General features: G+C 51.0%; 1 protein-coding gene across 1 annotated transcript in view; it reads left to right on the top strand.

Moving 5' to 3' along the window:
* TCERG1L (transcription elongation regulator 1 like) overlaps positions 1-27195 on the top strand; it is a 192972-nt gene that overhangs the window by 135018 nt on the left and 30759 nt on the right. Inside the window, exons 7-8 of the mRNA XM_082407393.1 lie at positions 8470-8624; positions 20830-20899. Of these exons, the coding sequence (XP_082263519.1) occupies positions 8470-8624; positions 20830-20899 (225 nt within the window). The remainder of the gene's footprint in view (positions 1-8469; positions 8625-20829; positions 20900-27195) is intronic.

The following is a 27195-nucleotide window of genomic DNA, read 5'->3' as shown; positions in this document are numbered from 1 at the left end:
GTGTGACTGCAATCTGCCTCTGGAAAGAGCTCTTCTGCCCTGGGGGCTGCACCTGTTGCACCCAGTGAGCTCGGGTCACCCACCACGACCCCGTCCAGGGAGTGGGCTAGTCGTCAGCCTGCGCCTGGGGTCAACCAGGTCCTCAGGAGGCGGAGGACAGGGAGACCTCCTGGAGGTGCAGGAGGCCAAGACGCTGGCCCCTCCACCGGCCGTCCCCGCCGGCCATCGCAGGCCAGGAAGCTTGAGTTCGCCCACGTGTGTAAGGAAGCCCTCACCCAGACCGAGAACGTGCCAGGGACCCGCTGCCTTTAGCTCTCTGGTAAGCAGGGATTCACAGTGGGGCGTCCACACGACAGTGCGCTGGGGAGACTGGGGGAGGTGACTGGGTCTGTAAGACGTGAGTCCAGGGATCCCCGCGGGTCCCCAGGCGCTGTCAGAGGCTGCGGTGACCAGAGGAGTGGGCAGGGCCGCGGGGGAGCTCGGCTGTCTCCACCGAGTGGGTCTCCACTTCTCACGGCCGAGCACCCGGAGTGCCTCTCCGTGTCCGAAGTCACTGTGTTCTTCCCTTGATGGTGCGTCCTCTCCATGGAGGTCCCCAGCCGGTCAAACTCCGGGCCCGCTCCCACCGAGCCGACCCCCGTCTTGCCCTCTTAGGCTGGCAGGGAAGCCAGCGCTCAAACCTCCCTGCAGTGAGAGACCCCCGGGTTGAGGAAGCTGGACTCTGCAGCGGGTCCCCGGCACATTCTCTGCCTGGTTGAGGGCAGCGGCTGGTTGATGTGACAGCAAAGGAGGAAACACTGTGACTGTCCCCGAAGGCGGATTCTCCTGGACGCCCTGGCCCGTGGTCGAGATGGAGCCGCCCAGAAGGCGTCTGTTCCGTGAAGATGGCCTGGGGTCCTGGACGAGATGTGAGAACAAGCCCCCTGCGGGGGTCACTCTCTCCGCAGGGCTGCCTGATGCTTCTGTGCTGTCCCCTGTCTCCACCACTTGAAAATGAGACCATAAGTTCACGGTCAATGACTGAGGGCTGGCAGGCAGCATGTTCCAGGAGCTTCACAAAGAAGTTAAAGCAAGTGGGGCCTTCAGGGGCACGGGTGGATCCCCTTCTCCAGGCAGCTCCCACGCTGCCAGGGTCTTGGGGCCTTTCCAGGCGCCCGTGTCCCAAGCTGGGAGCTGAGGACCCGCGGGTGCTTCCCCGGCACACGCGAGGCGTTCCCATGGCTGGTCACTGCCCTCACCTCCAGCCGGCAGGTTATCGGGTCACTAAACGCACGTTGGTGTCAGTGGGCACGGCAGCCGGAGGTGCCCGAGCTGGAGACCAGGCTGAGAGGATGAACAAAAACGCGCCGGTGTGTCCTCTGCTCTCAAGACCCCCCTAAGCCTTGACCTCACTTCTGACACAGGTTGTGTGGTCCACCCACATGGAGTGGTTCTGCAGCACCGGCTGGGTGTCCCACAGGTCAACCCACCTGACACTGTCAGACCCCACGTTCAGGGCTCAGACCACAAGACTGTACCCCCTCTTCAGATGCCGAGTGAAGGTCCAGGTTGTCACCTGTGCTTCTGACTGACCGGCTATAGATCAAGATTCGAAGCACCTCCTTCTGTGTTCAGTGAATTTGCTAGAGCGACTCACAGAACTCAGGAAGACCGTCTACTTACTAGGTCATCGGTTGTTATAAAAGGGTGCAACTGGGGAAGAGCGAGATGGACGAGATGCGCCGGGTGGGGTATGAGGAAGGGGCTCAGGGCTTCCATGGCCCCCCAGGCATCACACTCCCCAAGTGTCACATGTTCCCCGACCTGGAAGCTCTCAGTGCTTGTGGGGTTTTATGGGGGCTTCATTCCATAGGCATGATTGATTAAATCATTGATCGGTGGTGACTGACTCAACCTCCAGCCCCCTCCCCTCCCCAGAGGTTGGGGAGGGGACAGAAATTTCCCACCTTCTAATCACAGGCTTGGTCCCCTGGCCACCAGCCCCCTTCCTTAGGGACCTTCCCAGAGTCCCTCACTGACATAACCTCGGGCGTGGAGGAAGGAGCCTGGGATGTGAGTAAGAAGACGCTCCTTCCACCTCGATCCCTCCTCCCTCCTCACCTGGGAAGAGTTTAGGAGCTCTGTGCAGAAATGGGGACGGGGACCAAATATACATGTCTGAGCATAAATCACGATATCCCAGGAGGGAGAGTGGGAGCGAGGTTTCTACTCTCTCTTCCTCGAATCTTCGTGTCTGCGGGCCCCAGTGTGCCTCACGCAACCTGCCCCATGAAGCCGGGGCTGCTCAGTCCTTCCAGGTCAGCCCCTTCCCAGGAACAAAGGTGGGCAGAATGAGGAGAGGAACAGAGAGCAAAGGACACAGAGGTGCTGCCTTTTCAGTTCAGAGACCTCAGCCCTGGGGATGTGACCCAGTGAATGTCCTGCGGATGGGACACTCCTCCTGGGACAGGGCGCTCGGGGGCAAGCAACAGGTGGAGAGAGGGACCTACGTGTGTCTTTGTCGGGGGTGGCAAGGCATGTAACCTTCTCCCCACTGGGCTGAGATGGACGCTTGGAGGGAGAAGCAAAGGTGACTTCCATCTTGCAGAACCATAAACATCTGGATTTGCAATGTGAAGGTGACTGCGGGGATCCTTTTGTACGACAAACCAGCAATCCCCGTTTCCATTTGCTAAAATCCAGATCTTCGTATAGTAAGGCTGCTAAGTATGGATGCTTTGTACCAGGCCTAACTAACTCTGGTGCACTAATTATGTCCTCTGGGATCTGCGGACAGATAAAGAGAAGAGGGAATATGGCAACCATCCAGAAATTATACCGCGTGATTAAAGCAGAGGAACGTATACATATTACTTAAAATGTGCATAAAACGATACATAAAATTAATTTTGCATGTCACAGCTGGCTTGGTCTAGTTGACACCAACCGTAACAAGTGGATAAGCAGATTTCTCTTGGGGAATCATGTTTATTTACCTGGCCACCAGCTCTTTGCTTCAGTCCCACACGTGCCCCTGCGGCACAGGAACTGGGTTTTTTGTAGCCTAGATATGAACATGTGCTGTGCTAATTGTTGCCACTCCTCTATCTCCCAGGTAATAATCCCCTATTAAGTCCCTAATTAGCTCCACTCTTCCCTCGCTGGAGAGGCTCAGCGGGTGGTGAAAGCAGGAGGTTGTGAATGTGTCCTACACTGTGGTCCTGGGCACTGGCTCTTCCCCGCGATGAAGGTGTGGTGTGGGCATCCGTGGACGCAGCCCCGGGCGCTTACAGAGTCAGTGCATCCCCGAGGCAGCAAAGGTACAGCACAGACCCATCCAGCATCGGGAGAGAATTGGCCCAAGTCAATCCCCCAATGGAAAGCTTCTTTCTTAATAGCCAGGCTTGGAGCCAGAGGGGCAGGTACCCAGGAAACTGAGATACTGAACTGTGTCCACCTGATAAAGAACATCTGGGGCCTCGCGTCAGGGGGACTTTTTGGAGCCCATGTTTCCCTGTATCTGAGTCTATCCGATTCTTTGGGGGAGGACACCTGCCCAGGTGAGCCGTCTGCCCTCAGCCCAGCATTAGGTGGCGATGACATCTGTCAGCATCTGCCTGGGCTGAAAGCTGAAACCCTGTTGCTCTTCACCCCCCAGCAGCACAGGACAGGGCCCGTTCCCCGCAGCCAGGGGCCGGGACACCTTCACTCACCTACTTCCAGCTGCTTCTTATTACCCAGGCCCTGCCCGCCGCCGACCAGAACCTTCTCATGTCTGGCAGGCCCCCGGCTCCAGGACCTCAGGACGCCCCGCAGAGCCAGTGGGAGGGCTGGGGTGTGCTGAGGCTGGTCTCTCACGGCCTTGGGGGGTTGGCCCGGGGCTGCTCTCTCTGCGCCCAAGGATGCACGACCACCTCCCTGCCTCTGCGTCTGAGGCTGCCAGCTCCTCAGTAATTCTCGCCGAAATACCCTGTCCCCTGTGGGATGGAGTCACACGCCCCGGACTTTCCCACGTCGGCAGATCCTAGTTGACTGCACTTTCTCAGCAAGCGCATCACTCCCTGGGTCCTTCAGCTGCTGTAGCGATGGCGGTGCCGTGTTTGGTGGGACCAGGTCTCATCTTTGAAAACCCAGAGTGCAGGTCTTTAGGGAAGAGGGAGGTGGTGGGGGAGGGTGGCCCGTCCCAGACACCACCTGCTGCCTTGCTTTCGGAAGGTCTTCCTGAATAGTTAGTCCTTCCTCACCTTTGGGGTCTGTCCTGAGTCGGGGTCCCCAGAAGCAGCACCCGGGACAGCGCTCCGGGTGCCTGTGAGTTACCAGTTACCTGAGGAGTGATTTCCAGGGAGGGGGCAGTGGGGAGGCAGGGCAGGAGGGGGCTGGGCTAAGAGAGGATGTGGTCTCAGCTGGAGGCCAAGCCTTGGGTGCCTTGGGCCATGAACACCTGGATTTGACCCATGCTTTCACCCCCTGGCTGTTAGGGGAGGCTGCCCCAGGGTGGGCATGATCTCCAGGTGAGGCAGTGACCCACTGAGCACGATTATCCGAGCCCAGGGCAGACCAGCTCAGGGAGCTGGGGGTGGGTGCGCCGGCCCGTAAGGTTGATCCACGGGGAGGGCACCGACCTGACCATGACTGGGGCCCTGGACTGAGCTGGAAAATTAAGGGAAAAGAATAGAAGCTAGAATACAAGTCAGAAGGGATTTGAGAAATCACCTGGGGCTGGAGCCTCGTCCACTCTTCTTGTAAAAATGAGGACACTGGGCTTCCCTGGTGGCGCAGTGGTTGAGAGTCTGCCTGCCAATGCAGGGGACACGGGTTCAAGCCCTGGTCCGGGAAGATCCCACATGTCGCGGAGCAACTAGTCCTGTGAGCCACAACTACTGAGCCTGCGCGTCTGGAGCCTGTGCTCTGCCATGGGAGAAGCCGCGATAGTGAGAGGCCTGCGCACCGCGATGAGGAGTGGCCCCCGCTCGCCGCAACTAGAGAAAGCCCTCGCACTGAAACAAAGACCCAACACAGCCATAAATAAATAGATAAATAAATAAATTAAAAAAAAAAAAAATGAGGGCACTGAGGCCCAGGAGAGTGAATTCACTGTCTGAGGTGTTGAGACACAGAGAGACAGAGCCGTCCTGGAAGGCAGGTCTCCACGCCCCTGGGCTCCTGGGTGCCCACCCCCCGCCCCCAGCTCCCCTCTGTGACTCTTAGAGGAGGGAATAGACCAGTCGGCTGTGGGCATGAGGCTGCTGGGGGCTGGGCTGTGAAGCCCAGATCTCTGGTATGCGCGTGTTTGTGTGTGTATGGGTGGTGGGGACAGGATGACTTCCTGCCAGGACAGCGGTACCTGTCAGGTGTGTCAGCTGCAGGACTTCATTGTCCTACAAGTGAGGTCAGGGGTCCTGGGGTCCACACAGCAGCTCTTAAATTTTTAAGTGTATAGACAGGGATGCAGGGAGCCAAAGATGCTTCTAGAAGTTTTCACTCAGGCCAAGTGAAGTCAAACATCATGAAAAAAAAAAAAATTCAAGCCAGACTGTTACAAACGTACCCTGGTGGCTGCCAGGAGCTTTGGTCTTGGAGCAATCTTTCCAGCCACAGCCCAGCCAAAGAAGGCTTCAGAAGCCTGCATGTGGGCAGGTGACCGGCTGCTTTTGTGCCCCAGACAAACCTGATTTGATGCACTCAACAGGGAGGGAGGTGCCCGGGTGGGACCTGCCATCACCCCTGTGCTGCTGCTGGTCTGCTTGCCTCTTACTTGACATCACCTGCATTCTCATCCAGTTGAAGCTGGAAACAGCCTGCGTTCACAACAGGCAACCTCCCCCAACCCCGCCCCATGGTCCCCAGAAGCTAACGTGTGCTCAGTGTTCCCAAGAGCGCAGCTCCCAGACCCGCCAGGAAGCTCTCCATCACCCACCGGAGCCGTGTCCGAGAGGGAAGGGGCCACAGTCCCCAGCAGGGTTTATGGTCCCGTCCCTGCTAGCCCCGAATCCTGTTTGAGAGCTCACTCAGTGGCGGAATTGTACATAATCTACAGCACAGCATAATTACCTGCAGCTTTATACTCAATAAAAACGTCTTATGCCAGCTGAGTTCTGCACCAAAAGGCACGCAGCTTCCTCCAGGCCCCGAGAGGTTACCTGTCCCCTGCCTGGGCTCGCTGGGGCTGGGGCGGATCCAATCCATAGGCAGGGATCTTGCCCAGTTTGCCAGCGTTGCCCCTCGACTTCCAGCCCCTGTGGGCCCATGAGCCGCCCAGCGTCTAATAAAGGCGGGACCCTCACGTCTTGCCTGAATTTTCCCACAGCGGTGAGCATGTCAGAACAACACGAATCTCCGTTCCAACCCCCGCCTGTGCAGATGATGGAACGAAGGCCACAGAGGGTGAGGGTGGCTCTCAAGATCACCTGAAGGTCAAGGGCAGGTCTAGAGCTGGAGGGTGCGTCCACTGAAGAGGCGGGTCGTGGCCTTCCACCTGGCTGACCAGGCCAGCAGGGGCCAGCGCTGTGGGCACTGGGGTCTGGGTCACTGCTGGAGGGATGCAGGCCCGGATGCTGGCACCCAGGACGGAGAGCGGCCAAGGGTGAAGCGCGCTGGGTAGTCTACCACAGACTCAGAGATTTCATCCCCACAAATCTGTCATCTCATCGCTCTGGAGGTCAGAATCCAACACGGACCCCACGGAGCTGAATCCAGGTGTGGGCGGGGCTGGTTCCCTCTGGAAGCTCCAGGCGAGAACCTGTTCCAGGCCTTTCCAGCTTCTAGAAGCATCGGCATTCCTTAGCCCCTTCCTCCGACTTCAAGGCCAGCAGTGGAGCATCTTCCAATCTCTCTCCCCCCCTACCCGCCCACCCCAGGTGTGTGCGTGTGTCTGCCTGTCTGTCTGTCTTACTTCTGCTTCTGTCCTCACACCTTCTCTGACTCGGACCCCCCCCCCCTTTCTCTTATGAGGACCCTCTGATGACACTGAACCCACCTGGACAGTCCAGGCTACTCTCCCCGTCTCAAGATACTAACTTAATCACGTCTGCGAGGTCTCTTTTGCTGTGTAAGGTAACATTCAGAGGTTCTAGGGAGTCAGATGTGGACCTCTTTGGGGCCATTATTCTGTCCACCGCTCCCATGAACCTGGCCTGGCCGGGTAGTAAATCAGACAGACCAACTCAAGGTCATTTCTACGAAGGGACCTGGTCTGTACAGAGTTCCCCTAACATGAGGCTCAGCCCCTGAACCCTCTGTCCGGCCTATGGGAAGTGGCCGGCTGGGCTGAGCATGGAGATTCAAGGGTGGAAATGATTTTCTCTGCGGGAAGCAGAGTGGCTTGTGCTGGCTCAGATCCAGAGAGAGGGCAGACATCCATGTGTGTCTGTCTGGTAAGGCCGGAGCCGGTTGCCGGAAGCCCAGGCACTGCCCAGAAGTGTCCCTGATCAGTCTCCCCCCAGAGAGAAATCAAAGATCAGAGGGTTTCAGGTCACGTGGACTTGTCCCGCCCCTTCCTGCAGCTTTTGAGGAGCCCAAGGAGAGTCCTGGAGCTTTCAGGGCCCTCAGAGGTCACTGGGGGAAGCTGAGGTCCGGGAAGGGGAGAGGATTCCTCTTGCCCAAGAGGAATCTTCTGGAAGGCCCAGACCAGAAACAGGTACAGAGCTCATTTCTCTGCACCATCACAAGACTGGTCACAGGACACAGCCAGAGGCCAGTCTGGTGGCCTTAACTGGCCTTGTTTGTTGGGATACATTGAGGCCAAATCCGAATTTCTGTGTGCATTCCCACGTTACAGACATATTCCTTAGGAAGGAAGCTTTTCCTTTCTTTTGTTTTTCTTTTCTTCACTATTTTTCCTTCGTAATCTTTTTCTCCTCCCTGATAACCTTTCACAGATAAGAGGTCTTAAAATTGCATACTATTCCTTTCGGAGATTTTAGAATCCTACATGTGAAAACACAAAGCTTAATTCCTTGCTCTTCTAAAAACAAACCAGGACTGAGCTGAGGCTGAGGCCGCTCATTCAAGCAGCCCACGTGCTAGTTCTCTGCTGGAGAGGGGTGGGCTGCAGGCCTGTGTGGGCCTCCGGGGCCTGTGAACCCGGCCGCACAGGTGGCGCCCAGTTGGGGAGGTTTACCGGGCACCGCGCTGCATGTTACTGGGTCCCTGGATCCAGGGCCAGAGCGGGAATTCCACTAAAAGGAGAGAGCTGGCCTACAGGAAGAGCTCAGAGCTCCTGGGGTTCAGTTAAGCCGCTCACTTCTCTGAAGTTTGGTGTCCTTACCGGTAAAATGAAGGTGAGGACAATGTCTGCCTGTGAATCAAATGAGACAACATGTGAGAAATATCTGTAAATAACCCTAAAAGCCAGACATTGCTACCGTCATTCATACTTTGCATAAGTAACCTTTGCAAATGTGTGGATTTCAGCCTTGAAGGGCTTTTTGAGTTAGGGCTCATGCCAAGGGTCTTTGAGGGAAACTAAGAGGAGTTTCTCGATTCACACAGGTGTGTGGTCTGGACGGGCGATGACCGGGTTTTCTTCTTCAACCCGACGATGCAGCTGTCCGTCTGGGAGAAGCCGATGGACTTGAGGAACCGCGGGGACCTCAACAGGATCATCGAAGACCCTCCCCACAAGCGCAAGCTGGAGGCGGCAACAGGTAACTAAGAGACGGGCCCTGTGAACCCAGTTTTATAAGGGTCTAAACTGTACATTCCCAATGAGCATGAAAGGAAAGCACGATTTTCCTGGTTATGTTGGCAATTGATTTTGAAGGAATCGTGTTCCCTGTTTCAGAATTTAGTCATTAAGTTTTTATGGTGCTTTCTGCAGAAACACTGATCCTCCCAAGGGGGTGGCTCTGGCTTTCTTTTTAATTTAATTTAATTTATTTATTTTTTATACAGCAGGTTCTCCTGAGTTATCTATTTTATACATGTTAGTGTATATATGTCAATCCCAATCTCCCAGTTCATCCCACCCCCTGCCCCCATTTTCCCCCCTTGGTGTCCATATGTTTGTCTCTACATCTGTGTCTCTATTTCTGCCTTGCAAACCGGTTCATCTGTACCATTTTGCTAGATTCCACATAAATGCATTAATATACAATATTTGTTTTTCTCTTTCTGACTTACTTCACTCTGTATGACAGTCTCTAGGTCCATCTATGTCTCTGCAAATGACCCAATTTCATTCCTTTTTATGGCTGAGTAATATTCCATTGTATAGATGTGCCACATCTTCTTTATCCATTCGTCTGTCGATGGACATTTAGGTTGCTTCCATGACCTGGCTATTGTAAATAGTGCTGCAATGAACATTGGGGTGCATGTGTCTTTTTGAATTATGGTTTTCTCAGGGTATATGCCTAGTAGTGGGATTGCTGTGTCATATGGTTGTTCTATTTTTAGTTTTTTAAGGAACCTCCATATTGTTCTCCATAGTGGCTGTTATCAATTTACATTCCCACCAACAGTGCAAGAGGGTTCTCTTTTCTCCACACCCTCTCCAGAATTTGTTGTTTGTAGATTTTCTGATGATGCCCATTCTAACCGGTGCGAGGTTATACCTCATTGTAGTTTTGATTTGCATTTCTCTAATGACTTTCTTTTCACATAAAGTTACTAACCTGGGGAAGCCCTCTCATCTGTCAGCCACTCAAAACTTCCTGTCCAGCACAGACATTAGCCTGCATTTAACTTTTTTCTTTTTTTTTTGCTTTTAAAATCTGTTTTCTACTATCAAATTAATGTGTACTGGTTAAACATTTTAGAAAATGCAGAAAAGTCTCACCTTTCAAGCTCATCCGTGGTGGTCATTTTGATGTACTAATTCCTTTTTTTTTTTTTTTCTCCAGCATTTATTTTTGTTCCAAATGTCATAGGAACGCCCCTTGAGACCACATGTCACGAATGGGAGCACGTAACCCTTCCCCCTCACACACCCACTTCAGAGCTTTTTATGAAATCCATTTGTTCTTTATTTGAAGGGATGCTTGATTTCAGTGGAAGTGCATGTGGAGAGGAGAAGGATTCTTCTCAGCTGTAGAGGAATCGGATGCTTGCAGAGCAGTAACTGTTCCCAATGATGCCCCAGCAAATCTCGTTTCCCCAAGAGTCAGAGGAGAGCACTTAACATTTTCAGAAAGGATCCTTTCCGATTAGATCTCATACATTTTTAATCAGCTGCTGTGTTGGGAAAGACCCACTCCCTGAGCACGTGGGTTAAAATAGTACTGGCCTCACTGGGGAAACTTGAGATCAGCGCTTCTCCCTGATTGACCCGCAGAGCTTGGCTGAAAGGCCAGGGAATAGGATCTTGACCCCTTGAAGAAGTGTTCGTTTTATTTTTGTGGGTGTTTTATTGGGTTTGCAGTGATAGTTTTGATTCCGCCTGAGGTGGGGCTAACACAGATGACAGAGACCAGCCCCCATTTTTAGTCAGAGCCAGAGGTATTTGAACAGAAATTTAGGAAAAGGTATCATAAAAGTTTTAACATTTTTATCAGTGCTAAGAGACATGGGAAAGATTGCTCTTGCAAAGCTGGTAGCAGTTTGCTAGGATGGAGAGATTGACACGGTTAATAGTCCCCCTCTCTTAAGATAAAGAGTACAGCCCCGTACCCACCACCCCACCCGCTGCCGAGAGTCAACTCAGGTCAGCTGATGTGGAGAGAAAGGAACGTTCTAGGTGCACATCCAGCTGAGTCTGTAACACTGAGCTGTGCTCGGGGACAGGAAGAATTGGGTTTGTGATTTTGCTTCCTCCTTTATTAAGTGGCATCCATTTCTAAAAGGGATGCTTTGCACGCTGAACGGAGGCTTGAACCAAAAACCCCTCACAGACAGCCATGTCCCCAGGCCCTCACTCTGGGGCAAGAGAGAGCAGCACACCCTGGGAGGGGGTGTCCTGAGACCCGCAAACCCCTCGAGGACAGTCGGGTGCAGTTTGTCATAGCCATGATGTTTATTTTCGTGGTAGACGCAAACAATGCAGGCAGATTCCTTGCTCCTTTCTTCAGCTTATCATTCTTGGAGATCATTGGGTGATGTTTCTTTTTTTTTCCCAAGGCCTGGAAGGAATGAGAAAGGAAGGCACTCATTAGCAGTCAGTATACAGTTGTTGGCCTGTTTCTCTCCTCTGGACCAAGTCGAGTCAGGGCTGCGAGAGCAGAGAGGGGTCTGCAGAGTCCCCCACTGGGTCTTCTGCCCTTTCGAGGCTTGTGAGGTCTGTACGTGGAAGACAGCGTTAAAAGAGTAACAGGCATATTAGAAACGCGAAGAGTTCATCTGACCAAAAATCGATTCCAATCCCGCAGCACCAAACTGGAAGTGGTTAGAGCCTGGGAAGGCTGACCTAGTGAAGGCGCAGAGGCAGAGAAAGGAAATTACCTGATGGGCGACAGGTAAAGCCCAGCCAGCTGCCAAGACTGGTCCTCCTTAGCGTTTCCATTGATTTGTAACCTTGAGGCTTCTACTGGCTTAGATGTTGGTCCAATGGCCTCCTTGTATAATTAATTGCAACAAGGACCTGAATTATCTGGGTCATAGATCATGGCTCCATTTCACTCCGCTGACCTGAATCTCATTTTACACTTAAAAAGGTGGAGAATGGAACCTTAAATCTAACAAACACAACCGGAAATACCTGATTCTCCTAGATTTAACGTATCAAGTCATTTTGTCTGCCACCTTTATAATGGCAGCCCCTTAACTACTCTATCTAGATAGATGTGTGATTATAAACTTACAAGCAGTTACAAAATGAGCTTTAACCTTACTTACTCTTATAAAAAGAGGAAAACACTGCCTTAAACCAGTGTATTTTAACCTGAATCTTAAAGATATGCAAATGACCTCAATTCTCAACTTGCTGTTGCAGAGTAGAATTGGCATTTAAATGCATTACTTCTAATTTCCTAAGAGCCACTCACCCCAATTGTTCTGTTTGCTGCGAAACAGGACAGGAAATATTTCTGGAGGACTAATTAGCAGTGAGCAGGCAGAGTTGGTGACCTCAGGCCACCAGCAAGGGGCGTTTTTCCCTGGCTGGTCATCCATCATGACTCATCCAATGATTTGACCCTAATTATTATAAGAACCAGCTCTAGAAGAGATTGTTCTCAGTGTAGAATTTTGTTTTTCACATTTTGTTCAAGTATGAGTCATTATAGATTTGAATATTAAAGCCTGTTTCTCGCCTGAAATGGAAGCATTAAACATTCCAGTTGATATTGATTATTTTTCAATAGGCAAATGAAATAAATGAATTTGACAAAATCGCTGCCACATTGAACTGCTAGTAGGTTTGAAGGGGTGTGTGTGTGTGTGTGTGTGTGTGTGTGTGTGTGTGTGTGTGTGTGTACTAGGAATGTCAGCTGTGGAAGGGAGAGCTAAGAGTGTCAGACAACTCGGGGGAAAAGGATACAGAGATGCCCAAAGTGCTAAGCGGTTCATCATTCAGCAGATGAGGGAAAAGTCCCCTTTTTTCCATTCTGTTTTCATTGCTGAGAGGTTCAGATGAAGGCCTGAATTATTTCCTAATTATCTTGCAGCACATCCAGATTTTTTTATGTCTCTAGCAGACACACTGTTAGTTGGGAATAAATGCCTGTTGAACTAACGTGAAATGAGAAGTACCAGCCTTCACCCCACATCCGTTCTATGTCCTGATGCTCTCGGGGCTGCTACAAGCACTTCAGTGTGGAGGGTACCATACTCATGTGTGTTTTTCCGCCAGCTTCAGCATTTCTCAAATCTCTTAGAGGCTCAGTTCTTCCATTGTATTTACCTGCAGCACCAAAGACCTCTCTTCTGAGCAATGGGTAGTGTAGACTGAAGGAAAACTAAAAGTTGTGAGTTACGTTTTATTCGGGGACCTACAGAGGACTATAAGCCAGGGAGACAGCCTGTCAGATCACGAGCTGTTCCGAAGAGGTCAGGGAAGAGCCAGGATATGTAGGAGTTTTTGCTGAGGGAAAAAAAAAACAAAAAACATTTAATGGAACATCAAAGATTACAGCTAATCATAAAAACCAGACATCTCAAGTTAATGATTCTAGTGCTTTTCTGTGGGAAGACCCAAGAGTCTGGGCTCATTGAAACCATTCCTTAGATACGCATCTCAACTATCTAGGGCCAGTACCCTGCTTTTCTCCATCCTGAAGTCCCCTCAGGGCTCACCATCAGGACAGCTGCCATGGCCGATGGCTTGTTCGCCATCAAACAAACATTCTTTGTTGACTGAAACGGCAGGCGCCCTCTTTTTTTGTCCGAGGTAGAAATCTTCCGGCAGTCTGGCTGGGCACCTGCACCATCCACAGCGGGTTCCGTCCCTTCTGCTGGGAGGGTTTGGTGCAGTCCGGGGGGATGTATCAGAGGGTGATCAGATAAAACGCCTGGGGGCCCATCCTCTGGGGTGGGGGAGACAGGAGGCGGGGGCAGAGATGAGGAGGAGTATCTCCCAGCCTCTCCTGCCTTTTGTCTCCCTCGGGTGCCTCCCAGTGGATGAGGCGGACAGGAAGGGGGGCTGGGGGGGGCGTTGGGGGGGGCGAGAAGTGCTGAGGGGGAAGGGGGAGGGAACCCTGGAGGGAAAAAGGGGCGCTTGTTTCCTCATGCCCACCGCAGCCACAGGAGGTGGGCGCCATCCATATCAGCTTCCTTTTGCTGCTGTAACACATCATCACAAGCTTAGTGGCTTAAACCAACACCAGTGTATTACCTTCCAGTCCTGGAGCTCAGAAGCCCAGCTTACGTCTCAATGGTGTTGTCGGAACTGCATTCTTTCCTGGGCTCCATGGCCCTGCCCACCCGCTCCAAAGCAGCAGCAATGCATCTTCAGCTCTTTCTCTGGCTGACTCTTCCGCCTCCCTCTTCCACTTTTCAGGGTCCTTGTGATGACACTGGGCCCATCTGGATGTCTTAGGCTCACCACCCGTCTCAAGGTCGAATGGTTAGGAACTTTCATCCCCCTTGCCTCGCAACCTAATATATTCACAGGTTCCAGGGATCAGGATGTGGACATCTTTGGAGGCCATTATTCTGCAATCCATCATCTTTATACCTGTTTTACAGAAGAGGGAATTAAAGAAAGGAGATCAATTGACATGCTCAAGGTCACACTTCTATCCAGTGGGGGACCAGGGTTTGCACCCTGGAGGGTCTGACTCCAGATCTAAGGAGGGGCGGCCTCGCCAGGCATCTTATGAGCATACGATAAAAAGGAGTTTCTGGAGATCATTTTGCTCCCTGTGCCTGACACAGGACAGTCAGGTGCAGGGAGCCTGGCGCTTCCACGTGGCAGGAAGTCACTTGGCTTCAGTTGCTCTGTAAACATTTTAGTCGTTTATATTCAAGACAAATGTACATTGACAATGACATGCATTTCACCAAAGAGGACATGAAACCGTCCCTGTGAGTAAACCCAGCTAGGACTTGTGAACGGGTCATGTTCCCAAGCATTGTTTGCCCAGGGACGGTGCATTGATCTCCACCTCACAGTGGGACCAGGTGCCCGGTACTCCAAAAGACCCAGGACTGCTGAAAACACAGGTGCTGGGTGTTCTCCAAAGTGCCAAAGATGTGCCTCATTGTTCATCCGCGAGGACTCAGGTGGATGAGAGGGGCTCTCCCCATGCAGAAGTCACCTGCCCCGGCTGTTTGGGAGGAACCCTGACCATCACCTGGGACCTGTGTTCCATCCACAGCCCAACGCCACCTGGCAGCCTCGCCTACGCCTCCTCTTTGCACAATGAATGAACCAGGTGGCTTGTTAACGCCATTATCAGCATCGGTGCCCACACTGGTCAGTCCCTGTAACAGGACCACAAGTAAGGGAGGTGAGTGGAGACTGGTCATCCCTCCAGAGAATCGCTTACTGACAGAACTTACCAGGCAGCCTGTGATGGGAAGGGAGGAGCCAGACGTGCTGGCACCGTGGGGTCTTTACGATGCTCTGTAACACTCACCTTCAGTTTGCTGGACGGGCAGGGCCAGGGCTCATCCAGGTTTCTGGATGCCACCGTGAATTAGTGCCGATAAAGGAGTTATGTCCTGTCTCTGTGCCTTCAAGACCCAGGACTGTTAAACAGGTGAGACAGGAACAGCATTTTTCAAAGCAGTTTCCCCCAGAACTTAGTGCTTCAAATGCCCTGCCCTCCTGGCCCAGGAATGAGGGCAGCCGCTGTGCAGGTGGAGCTCGGACGGCCCAGCCAGGCTTCCACCCAGGGCCGTTTTCCCCAAACATTCCAGGTGGGCAGAGCACACGTTCTCTTGGCAGGGTTCCCAGGTCACAGTCTCAGGAGCTGACGAATGTTTCGGCTCAGCGCTGCCTCATCGGGCAGACGACCCTCGAGGGGCTGATGACTCGCAGAGACCGGGACGGAAGCACCGCATCACTTTGTCTGCTAGGTTCCCAAACTGCCCTGTTTGCACACACCCCAGTGAAAGGACGGAACTTTGGCCGGAGGGGCCACCCCACTGATATGACGGCCCCATCTCGGGCCAGCACTCCTGTGGGCTGTGGGCGTGTCCAGGGCTGGAGAAACTTTGAGGTCTCGTTCTGCTGATTAGCCCGTGCCTTTCTTGAATATCAAGGCTATTTAACCCGCTGTCAGTCTTTTCAGCCAGATGTTTGCAGACGCCCCCAGAACTTCCCTGAGATCTCAGGTCACGTGCTTTGCTCACGTGTGTTAAGGTGAAAGCTCATCTGTGTTAAGGGCGTATGGCTCCCCTAGATAAAGCTAGTGAGTCTGGAAGCTGAGGAGTGGAGCCCGCTCAGGTGATGGACGCGACCCCAGCCTTGGTGACCAGCACCTGCCATTAAGGGGTGAACTTTGGATTCCGCGCAATTCACAGGCCAGAGCACCACTGTTCCTAGATCCCCGGGGGCAACTACAGCCCTGGACTCTTCCAAGTTGCATCTGCCTGGGGCACAGGTGTATGCCGCATACCAGGGTTCTCCTCTGAATGCGAACATGCCCTCCCCCGACAAATCCACTCCTGCAGTTCTCCAGCAAGTTTAACCAGACATTGTGCCTTCCCTTCTGAGAGAGGGGACCGAACATATAATAGGGGTCATCACCTCCACTTGCCCAAAGGAAGACGTTTGTCTCACAGACTCCGAAGAACTTTGACCACCTGCTCCAGCCTCACTGTATGCTCAGTGCCTTTTTTAAAAAATGTACATGCCTTTCCTTGCCGGTTAAAGGCATGAAACAATAAATTTTGAAAATAGGTAGATGTTTGTGAGTATGTATTGAATATATTTTTAGTAGAACAGCTGAGGAATTGACATGCTGCACTTTCTGCTTTTCACCATCGTGGGCATCTTTCCGGCTCCCCGTGTTCTGAGCCCCTCTACCCCCATAGCCCATCTCTCTTCTCTCTCTTTCTCTCTCTCCCCTCTCTCTCCGCTGGATACCCATGACTCTTTCCAGTTGGTGGACTTCTAGGTCATCTGTTTGTTCATGCACACACAGAATGCTGATATGAACACCTTTGTACACATATATTTATCTTAGGAGCATTTTTACGAGTACTTTTCTTGTATAAATTCATATTACTGGAATTGCCAGGTCAAAAGGTACATGCATTTTATTTTGACAGATATTGCTAAATCGTCCTCCAAAAAGATCAACCAGTTCACATGCCCACTAATAGATTCTGCCTATTCTCATAAGCACTGTAGATCATCCAATCTTAAGTGTTTAGACCCATTCATTGTGGCAGTTGGCATTTCTTTAATTATGAGTGAAATTGAACCTTTCAACTGGTTGATTGGCCATTTGTTTTGTTCTGTATTCCTGTGAAGTGTGTGTTTGTCTTCCTTATTGAATTATACGGAATCTTGTAAATCAAGGAGATCAATATTTTGTCTATAGTGTGATTCCAAGATTTTTCTTTTGATTTTTTTTCCATAAAACTAATTGATCTTGAATTTTTTTCTTATTGTGGTAAAACATGCATAACATGAAGTTTGCCTTTTTAACCATTTTTAAGTGCACAGTTCAGAGACATTTATCAATAATACCTTCACAGTATTATGTAACCATCACCATTATGTCCCATCTTTTTCCTCCCCCAAAACAGAAACTCTGTAACCATTTATTGATAATTCCCCTGGTAACCTCTATTCTACTTCCCATATCTATAGATTAGCCTGTTCTATATGCCTCATGTAAGTGGAATCATGCAATATTTGTCCATTTGTGTCTGGCTTATTTCACTTAGCGTAACGTTTTCAAGGTCCATCCATGTTATAGCATGTGTCAATGCTTCATTCCTTTTTACAGCTGAATAATATTCCATTGTAGGCATAAACCACATTTCGTTTATTGATTCACCTGTTGATGGACTCTTGGGTTGTTTCCACTTTTTTGCTGTTGTGAATAATGCAGGTATGAATGTTGGCATACAAATATCTGTTTGAATCCTTGTTTTCAGTTCTTTTTGGTGCATACCTAGGAGTAGAATTTCTGGCTCACATGGTAATTCTATGTTTAACTCTTAGAGTAGCAGTCAAACCTTTTACCGCAGCAGCTGCCCCATCTTGCATTCCCACCAGCAGTGCACACGGGTTCCATGTCCTTCTCCATATTTGCCAACACTTGTCTTCCTTTTTAAAATTCTTCTTATTATTATTTTATTACCATCAGAGTGTGTGAAGTGGTACCTCATTGCAGTTTTGATTTCCATTTCCCTAATGACTACGTGTTGAGTACCTTTTCATGGGCTTTTTGCGTGTCTTCTTTGGAGAAAGGTCCATTTAAGTCTTTGCCCGTTTGTAACTGGGCTGTTTTTGTTTTAGTTGTTGTTGCTGAGTTGTAGGAGTCATATATATTATGAATACGAATCCCTTATCAGATATTTAATTTGCAAATGTGGTTCCCATTCTGTGGTTTGCTTTTTCACTTTGTTGATAGTGTCCTTTTATGCAAGAAATTTAAAATTTTTTATTAAGTCCAATTTATCTATTTTTTTTTCTTTTATTGCCAGTGTTTTGGTGCCATATTTAAGAGACCATTTTCAAATCCTGCATCATGGCTTTTACCCCCTACATTTTTGTCTGAGATTTGCATAGTTTTAGCTCTTAAGTTTAGCTCTTTCATCCATTTTGAGTGAATTTTATTACTTGGGCTTTTTCAGAGATGGCTGCTGTCAAATTCTTTTTTTTCATGTGAATGGACCGTGCTTTCTCATTTCTTTGTATGCTTTGTAGCTTTTTATTGAGATCTGGACTTTCTGAGTGTGACGGTGGGGCAACCCTGGAAATGCGATTCTCCCACTCCTCAAGGATTTCTGATTCCTGCTTGTTGAGGGTTGGAGCTGTCCATTTGTGACTTTTCCAAACTAGATTTTTAAAATATGTATTTATTTATTTGGCTGCACTGGGTCTTAGTTGTGGCATGCGGGCTCTAGTTCCCTGATCAGGGATCAAATCCAGACCCCCTGCATTGGGAGTGCAGAGTCTTAGCCACTGGACCACCAGGGAAGTCCCTCCAAACTAGTTTTTATGTGTGTATTCCTTGTCACTTTCAATCCCCAAACTGAAGTTTCTGTTCCGTTATCACTGAGGTCAGCTGAAGGACAGCAACCTCTCCCCCCAGCCAGCACTGCCCTTGATGTTGAAGTTTCCAGAGCTCTCAAATACTTGACTCCAGTCACTTTTCCAGCTCAACAGCTGTTTTGGTGGAGGGACGGACCCGAGAGTCCCCTATTCCACCGTTTTTCCTGATGTTCCTTTGGTCTTGTATTTTTAAAGGCAGTCAAATTTGTGTTTTCCTTTATGACTTCTGAATTTTGAATCTTGATCAGGAAACTTCACTCATGATAGAATTCTTCAAAATGAACAAAAACACTCTAGAAAATAACCAACATCTTTATAATTGTGTGACCTCATTTAAAAACATTATTTCTTCAGTTTTCCTGTCCTGCCTTTGGTCTCCCCGAGTGTGTCCTGTGCGGGGTGTGGGGAAGGGTCTGCCTCGTCTACACCTTATTAAATGTCTTGATGTTGATGTCTGCGTATCCGCCTGAAGGACAAGCAGACAAACACAACCCACTCCTTCCTCAAAACCCAGCCAGAGCCAGTGGGGGCCAGGAGGGGCATCGTAAGGGAGAGTCCCAGCTCCTACGTGGAGGGCTGTTGGTGGATCTGGAGGCTGAGACGGCAGAGTGGGAGCGAGGGTAGATCCAGGTTGAATGTGCTGAGATGAGGGGCCCGTGGGGCACGGAGGTGGAGAGCCGGGCAGGAGCAGGGGAGGTAAGTGTACCTTCTGGGGTCACAGCAGAGAGGGGATTGACTGTTGGAGCCATGTATGGGCTCGTGGGGAGAGAGCATGGGAGTGAAGAAGAAAGCCCGTGCCCGCCCCGTCAGCTCGGTCACTGCAAAGGTCTCTCTCTAGACCACTGGTTCTCATCAGGGGCAGGGGGCGGGGTGAGGCTCTGTCCCGTGGGGGACATTTGGCAATTACTGGAGACACCTGTGCTTGTCAGTCCTGGGAGGGGCTCCGGGCATCTGGGGGTCAGAGACCAGGGGTGCTGCTCAGAACCCTAGGGTGCACGGGACGCCCCATCATCCAGCCCCACGTGTCACTGGAGCCAAGGTGGGGAGGGCCCCACTGGAGAGCCCCGAAAGGCCCACCTGGGCTTGGGCTGTCGCCGAGGGAGCGCTCACTGGTCCCACAATGCTGTACTGGGCGGGACCCGCTGTGGACGGGCCGTCGGTGGGAAGAGGCCACCAGAACCAAGGTGCAGGGTGGTCTGGACGAGCTGGGCGCCTCCAGAACCCGCCCCTCTCAGCTTGCTGCAGCCCCACACTGTGCGCTGAAAGCAAGCCTGAGAGTAGATGGGGGTTGGAGCTGGAGCAGGAGGCATTACTGGGATTTCAAACAGCGCATATGGAGAATTGTCAGGTTTTATAAAAAGAAGAGGTGTGGAGGGCTTCGCAGTCGTGGAAATTCATATTTTTTCCCATAAGCTTCACATTCGTTATGAGCTCACTACAGAGCCTCCTCAGGAAGGACGTGGGTTCAAGCAGTCCTGGGGGATGGGGGCAGCGGGTGAGGACATGGGACACGCACTGCAGAGCCCAGAACCCTGCACCTGTGCCCACATAGGACGTGGTTATGAGAAAGTGGTTTCTTGGGGATGACAGACACAGAATAAAAAGCAGGCAAGGAGGCAGTTGTGATGCCAGGGAGTGTTTGGACATCATTCAACCTGTCAACACCGAAACAATGATGCTCTAGAACCATCTTTATACTCATTTTTCCTCTTTCCTTTTGGAGACAGATATGAAACACCGAAGCACCTTTTTACTTTTTCATTCCGAAAGCTCATCAAACATTTATAGGGCCAACCTCTTCAGGATGTAAGTAGGGGACCCGACTTCAAAATCAATTTGGCTTTTAGAAAGCAGACATGTAGACAGCGGTGGTGGGCACGCCGCATGCAGGAGAAATTGTGTTGTTCATTGCAGGAGACAAAGCGGGGAGTCCGGATCCGTGGTTCAAGCACAAGAAGGTGAAGGCAGCGTGGCTAGCAGGGCTGGTCCAGGGCCTAAGTCCTGTGAGGGGTGGGGTCAGGTGGACGCCCCTTCCTCCTTCAGCCCTTCTGGGAGGTCCAGCAGCCTCTACACAGCCAGCAGCTAGAGATGACTTCTCTGCACCAAAGCACATCAGATTTCTCTTCTGCTGAAATATGAAAGGAGTGCACCCTGAGAGCGTAGTTACAGAATTTGAGGTCCATCTTTAAGGGAAGTCTGTTTTCTTAATTTCAAGATGAGTCTGCCTGAAAGTGGTGCTTCCCGACGGCTTGTCAAAGCCACAGGCTCCGTGCTAACAGGCAAACTTGGCTTTCTTTCAGCCAAGCCCGGTGATGGATCACGTTCCGAAGATAGCAGGGAAGACCCACACGTGAAAACCAAGAGGAATCGGTAGGTGGCCACGCCCTTTCCTGTGCGTCTTTCTTCGAGGGATGATTTGGTGGTGGAGAAAGAAAAGGGATCACTTTGACTCTATTGACTGAGCCAAGAATGGATCCAACCCCTAAACAGAGGGCGGGAGGTCCCAGGTCTGTCTTAGCAGAACCAGCTCTGGGTGTCCCGGGTCTACACTGGATGTCGTCTCCCCTCCCCTGGCCTCCCCGGGGCCACGTTCACCCCTAGCCTTGCTTTTGGGGCCCTGAGGAGTGGAGAGAGCACCGAGGTGAAGGTGGTGCTGTGCGCTGGGTGAGGGGGGCGTTGTGCGTCTGGCAGCCCTGGGTTGGAGGTCCAGCTCTGTGTCTTGCTCGCTTAGTGACTTTGGGCAAAGTAATTTCACTCCCACATCAGACTTCTCATCTGCAAAGTGGGTGACGCCCTAGTGAGATGTTGCCCGTGTGACTTCCTGTGGCACCAGGAGAATAAGTTCTCCATCCAAGTTTGCTTGTTATGATTTGGTTGTGGCCACAGCACAGGAAGGAGGGAAATCCGCCCTTCCTTTCAAGCGGTGGGCGGGGAATGGTTGTTCCTGCTTTGGCCCTCCTGGAAGGCCCGGTCTGTGGTCCCTTTCCTACTGAGTTCTGCGTAAAGGGGTAAAATTAGGGGTCTGTGTGTCCAAGTTCCCAGAAGGGGGAGGTGGGAGGCACGAGGCAGGGAAGGATGAAGGCGAATCTAAAAAGGATCCACGAGGCCGCTTCCTGTGCCAACGTGGTTTCGATGTCCCGGCGGGAATGGCCCTCATCCCAGCCTAGCAGGGCATTCAGTCCTGTACCGGGTGCCCGTTTATCAGCCCCCATCATGGGTCACCCCAGGCCTGCGGCAGGAATCCCTGAGCAGCTGTCAGGATGTTTTCACTGTGCGTATTTTCTCTTTAAAAAAATGTGCCTTAGAAGAAGTACTTTTGCAGTAACAAATGTTCGCAGCGATGAAGGAAAATGCAGTCTTAACTCAGAACCTGTGCCCGTTCTCACCTCTTCCATCCTTGCCCTGTGGCTTCCTGGTGAAAGACGGTGGGAGAGGAAGAGAGAGAGGAAGTGGAGGCAGGGCTGGCAGCCAAGGGTCAGGGTGCCTGTGGAGACACAAACCTACAGAATTAGTCCTAAGTGGGTACATTATTCCTTTTATTTCAACACCTTCTTCCACTGTGCACCCCTCACAAAACTATTTTGCTGACCAGGGCCCAGGTATATTGTTATTTTAACTGGTACCAAGCAGACCCCACAGAACTTTCTGGAAACAATGTAGGGAAGGGTAAGCAGTGTCCTTCCCAAGACAGGAAGGCAGTCTGGGTGGAGGGTGGGTTCTCCTTCCACGGGTGAAGGAGACCTGGGGCAGCAGTTTGGCGGGACCGGGGGCTCCCTGCGGCACTGGAGCAAGGCACCTCCCACCCAATCGCCCAGGCCACTGTTTTCCTGCTCCCCTATATCCTCTGCTTAGACAGTCACTTTTGGGGTCAAAGGACACTTGCGTGGGCCACAGAGGATGGACACCAAGTGTCTTCATTGGGGACCAAGGGCTCCAGGAAAGGAAATCAAGCGTCATCTCTTTATTGTTGTGTTCACACCCTGGTTGTCAGCTAAGCCAGTCTCTGTGATCTTTGGATAAATGTATATAATTTTAAAAACAAGATGAGCTTCCTGAGGCACAAGAGAAACAGCAATCTAGCCATTACTGGATGCATTTTGAACTCGTGCAGGAGGGAGGTCTCAGCTGGTTCCAAAGGAGTGGGGATGTCTGCCTATATCACCCAGTTTTATTCGTTTTCCTGTGGGACTGGCCCCAAACTCTGAACACTCGGCATTTAAATAATGTCAAAGCATTAGTCTCGGTTTTCATCATCTGAAAGACTTCTTCCATGACTCAGCACTGACTTTGAAACCAACACGGGTGCTTGCATGAAGCTTTTGGCCATCATATGATTCCAAGCCCCCTCGGCCGTCAGGTGCCCAGGCACCTGGCTCCCGCCATGGTTCAGGCCTCAGTCCCTGGGTCACTCTGTTCTGCCACTGAGATCCAGGAGGAAAAGTTTCAGCGGAAGTTGGGGGGGCTGCACTCAGGGTCTGGAATGTTCCGTGAGTCCTGGTCATTCACTTCTGAGCCACTTTGCAAACTGCGCCCAGTCTAGGGGAAGCTTCACCCTCGTGTGGCTTTTTCCAAAGCTTCCTCCCAGCCTGGGCCTGCGTGCCCCTTGCTCAGAGCTCTTCACTCGGGTGCATGGACCCCAGCATCATCTTGGCATTTTTGTCCTTTTGGGGAAGGTGGTTGTCAGTAAGCCCAAGGACTCCTCAAGCTTCCAGCTGCTTCTGGGCACTTGTATTTAGCAGACGCTGCATAACTAGGAAGAGGCCAGGCTCTAGAGAACCTGCCCAAATCAGTCCACTTTGACCTTCCCTTTCGTATACATAGTGTAATGTTTCACATCAAAAAGCACTTAAGTGCTTCTGCAAATTATGACTCTTCAGCGGCCATATCCTGGCCTCTAAACTACGAGGCACGTTTTGGATGCTGCTCTCTGCTCCCTGCATCTTTTTCACACCCTGGCCCAGTTCGTATACATTTTGAACATTCTTACACAGATGGGATTAAATCAGTTGTGCATATGATTCAGGTCCAAATGATAACTTTTCCTAAAGTTCCCTGGGAAGAGAAATATGTCACAATGACAAGCTTTCAAATTACCCAAATATTTTCAGCTACCTGGTAAGCGCTGTTGCAGATGGCTTGTTATTTACTGTTTAATGGAATGTGTTTGTGATGCACGATAGTGCGTCTTCCCTGGGACCGGAAAATTGATCGTTTGCATCTCCCCTTTGTGTGCAGTGCCCAGGGGTTCGGCTGGTTTCTGATGTGTAGGTTGTTTATAGTTCAGACCTGCTTTTCAAATGTGCTGTCTACTTAAAGAATTTAGAATTTATTTCAAATCGTTGAGTTGAATTATTTGAAGGATTCAGCAAAAGTATGTCAGCTGGTTTAAAAGCCAGAGTGAAATAATCACTCTTTACAAAACCCGTTAGTAAAGAAACTGTCAGTGGTACGTACGGCTTCCAGCCCCTTCACGAGGTGCCAGGTTTTGCCAGTTGCTGAGCCAGTGGATTCCTGCTAAACTAGTGGTTTTCTGTAGCGTGACAGGGTGCAGTTACTTTTTTGAGTTTTTAAATATCATCGGCCCCACGGCTTTGGAAATGTATTTATGTTTCTAGGCCATTTGGTACAGAAGCCTTTTACGGTAAGTGACCGAAAGAAATCTGTTGGCTTGGAACATTGTTTATTGTGGTAGCTCGTAAACTTTGGGGAAGTCCCGTTGATGGCCTTGAATGTAAGTGGTAACGTTGACCTTCTACAGTAGGTGCTCCCGTGGAGTCATATACAGCTATGGCTGGAGACACAAGAGCATGGAATTAGCAAGAAGTGCCCTTGTGGCATTTTTCTGCTTTCCCCAAATATGCCCTTCATTACTCTCCTCTTGACAAACCAAGGTGACCATGTCACACTGAAAGCATGTCCCCTGGACCAGGCTGCATCTTTAAGGATTTGGGGGCAGCCTGAGGAGGTAGTCCCCAGCCCCCATGCCCATCCGTGACACCAGGGTGCCCTCACAGAGCTGTGAGACTGTGATCCATCCACCTGCAATTCTGCATCCCACCTGGGGGCCACCTGGGGCAGGGGGCATCTGTCTAGGACAAACAAAGAACACCACCATCCAAAAGACAGGACAAGACCAAACAATCTAGTGTCTGGAGGTTTTGTAGCCGCCACCCCTGAGCCTGTCCCCAGATCAAGCCCACACCTAGAGAGAGTCAACTGTGAGAGAGGAAAGGAAACACTCTGTTCACAGTCAGACAGCTGCTGCCGCCACCCGAGGTGCAAAGGCAAAGGATGGTCAGTGAGTGTGGGCAGCAAGGAGGGGCCAGCGTGCTGGGCCCTGTCCTCACATGAACCGTGAGACCAGCTCTTTCACTTCCATTTACATGATTTCCAGAATCCCAGAAAAATTAGCTGTTGAGAAAGTAAGAGCATGGCTCCTCTGAAATGCTCTAAGGTAATGCTAGAAAGTATGTGAATCCAAATTAAGATTGCTATAAAATTATATCTTTGATGTGTCCCAAGATAACAAGAGAATGATCTACACTCCAATGCCAGTGCCGGAGTCTGGATTTCTTCATAAGATAGGGCAGTGTGCGTCTCTTTGTGGCCCTGGACATGCATGGAAAATGAATTATTAACATCCACTTGCCTTGTAAGTTAGTCTCTGTACATAGTTCATGATTTTAGTTTCTATAGAAACCTGCGGTTTTATAAACCGTACGGAGTCTGTGCCCTGTGTCATTAGGACATCCTACCTGGGATGGACGCCTCATTAATACCTGCCCATGAGAAGACTGTGTGCACAGTCATTTGTCATGGGATTTTAATTTGTCCTTTCAGACTGAAGCATAAATATTACCTGGCATTTATTTTCTCTGCAAAAAAGGATTATAAAACATGAATCTCTGAGAAGGGAGACCAGATATCAGCATTAATCCTGAGACCCGTGCATCACACCCTCGTGTACTATGGCAGGTGTTGTTTCCTAGGGTTTGGGTGAATAGGCCAAGTTCTCTTTCCAGTTTCCGTGAAACTTTTCACCCACATGGAGATAAATCTGAAATCTGACCACTAGGCGGCCAACCTAGAATCGGTTCTAGAGCCCCTGACCCTAGAGTGTCTTCACTGGTTCTTTTTCAGCCTGCCTTTCACTGCCTTTGGCCCTGTTGTTCAGTAGCACTTGGCCTTCAGCTGTTACCACGTACCACGTATCCTCACATACCAATAGGAAGGAGACCTGGCCGGGCATTCCTGGGGCCCTTGCTTGCTGGCAGCAGGCACGTGACCTCTGAGATGAATCCATCATAAGTCTGTCCTCCCTTGCATGAGGGAGGGGCCTGTTGTAGAATCTTCTTTGAGGCTTCATTCAGCAGTTGAGAGCATGCCCAAATGTCCAGCATTTGCTGGGGACCTGGGGGCCTTCCCAGCCCCTGATGACCATCTAATCCAGCATGGCGCCCACCCACAGGCAGGTCTTTCTCCTGCCCACGGAGTGGCACCAAGCCACTCCCAGATGGAAAGACAGGAGACCTTGTTTCGTCTCCAGTCCTGAGGTTCTGACCAGTAATTTATCAGATGCTAAGTGCCTGCTGTATGCAGTGTATTGTATGCCAGGTTCCCAGTCTGGTCCAGACGGGACACATCTGGGAGCTTCCCAAGGCCCCCTTCTCCCTGGTGGGATGGAGACTTTCAGGAACAGTGTGAGGCTCACATCACCTGCCAACTGATTGCAGAAGAAGGAGGCTTGGCCCTTCCATGAAAGGTCATGGCCCCGGGAAAGCAGGCAAAGCAGATGGAGGAAAAAATAAACGACCGCATTCCCAGATTATAACTACTCCTGCCCCTCCCCCATCTACCACGTCCTCTCTCTAGGACAAGAATTGAACACAGGTCTATTGCCACCCATCTTGTGTGTGGAGGGGGTCGGGGGACCAGGGGACACAGGTCAGTTAGGTGCCGTTCCATGCCCCTAGATGCTCTAGCCCAGGAGAAAGGGTGTCTTAATGGCGTGTCAGGTGACCACAGTGAGATGTGCTCTTCCCGGCGAGAGTACTGCAATGCGGTACCCCGGGAATCGCACCGTCTCCTCGGCTGGAAGCACCCTGCTGCCAGCTCGTAGCTGCAGAAATATCTCTGTCTCCTGCCCCATGTCCCACCATGTCACTACTCCTTTCTGGCCCTTTCTTTTTGAACTGACAATCTGGTGATCTCATGAGAACATGGCTGAGCTGTAGCCCCTCCCCCTGGGCACGGGGACCTTCTGCCGCCCCTGCACCGGGGCCGGGCACGCTGCCTGATTCCCATGCCTCCCTGGGCCCCCGGCTTCTCCTTAGGGTCTCTGGGTGGACAAGCCTGGGTCTCTGCATGTTTGGAGCAGTAGCTGCTGTTTGATTTGAGTTCCTGCCCTGGGCAGGGACGGCCCAGGGGTCAGGTCTCTGAGATTCCCATCAACACCGGAGCTATTGCATCCCGGCCAGTGCTGTATCCGTGATAAAGCAGTTCAGGGACTTCGACAAGGCCATGGGGACATCAGGCAATCGGGGAGGTGACGTGTCAGTTGAGTCTTAAATATCAAGTAGGATTTTGACAGATTTCTCAAGGGAGCAGAGGACTCTAGGAAGAGGGCATTGGAGGAGACGTGCCTCCTTGCAGATGGCGGGTCTGTC

Source organism: Balaenoptera borealis, assembly GCF_965194805.1.
Source record: "Balaenoptera borealis genome assembly, chromosome: 10".
In the NCBI taxonomy this organism is placed as follows: Eukaryota; Metazoa; Chordata; class Mammalia; order Artiodactyla; family Balaenopteridae; genus Balaenoptera; species Balaenoptera borealis.
The sequence above is the reverse complement of the archived record's forward strand: the minus strand, read 5'-3'. Positions and strand labels throughout refer to the sequence as shown.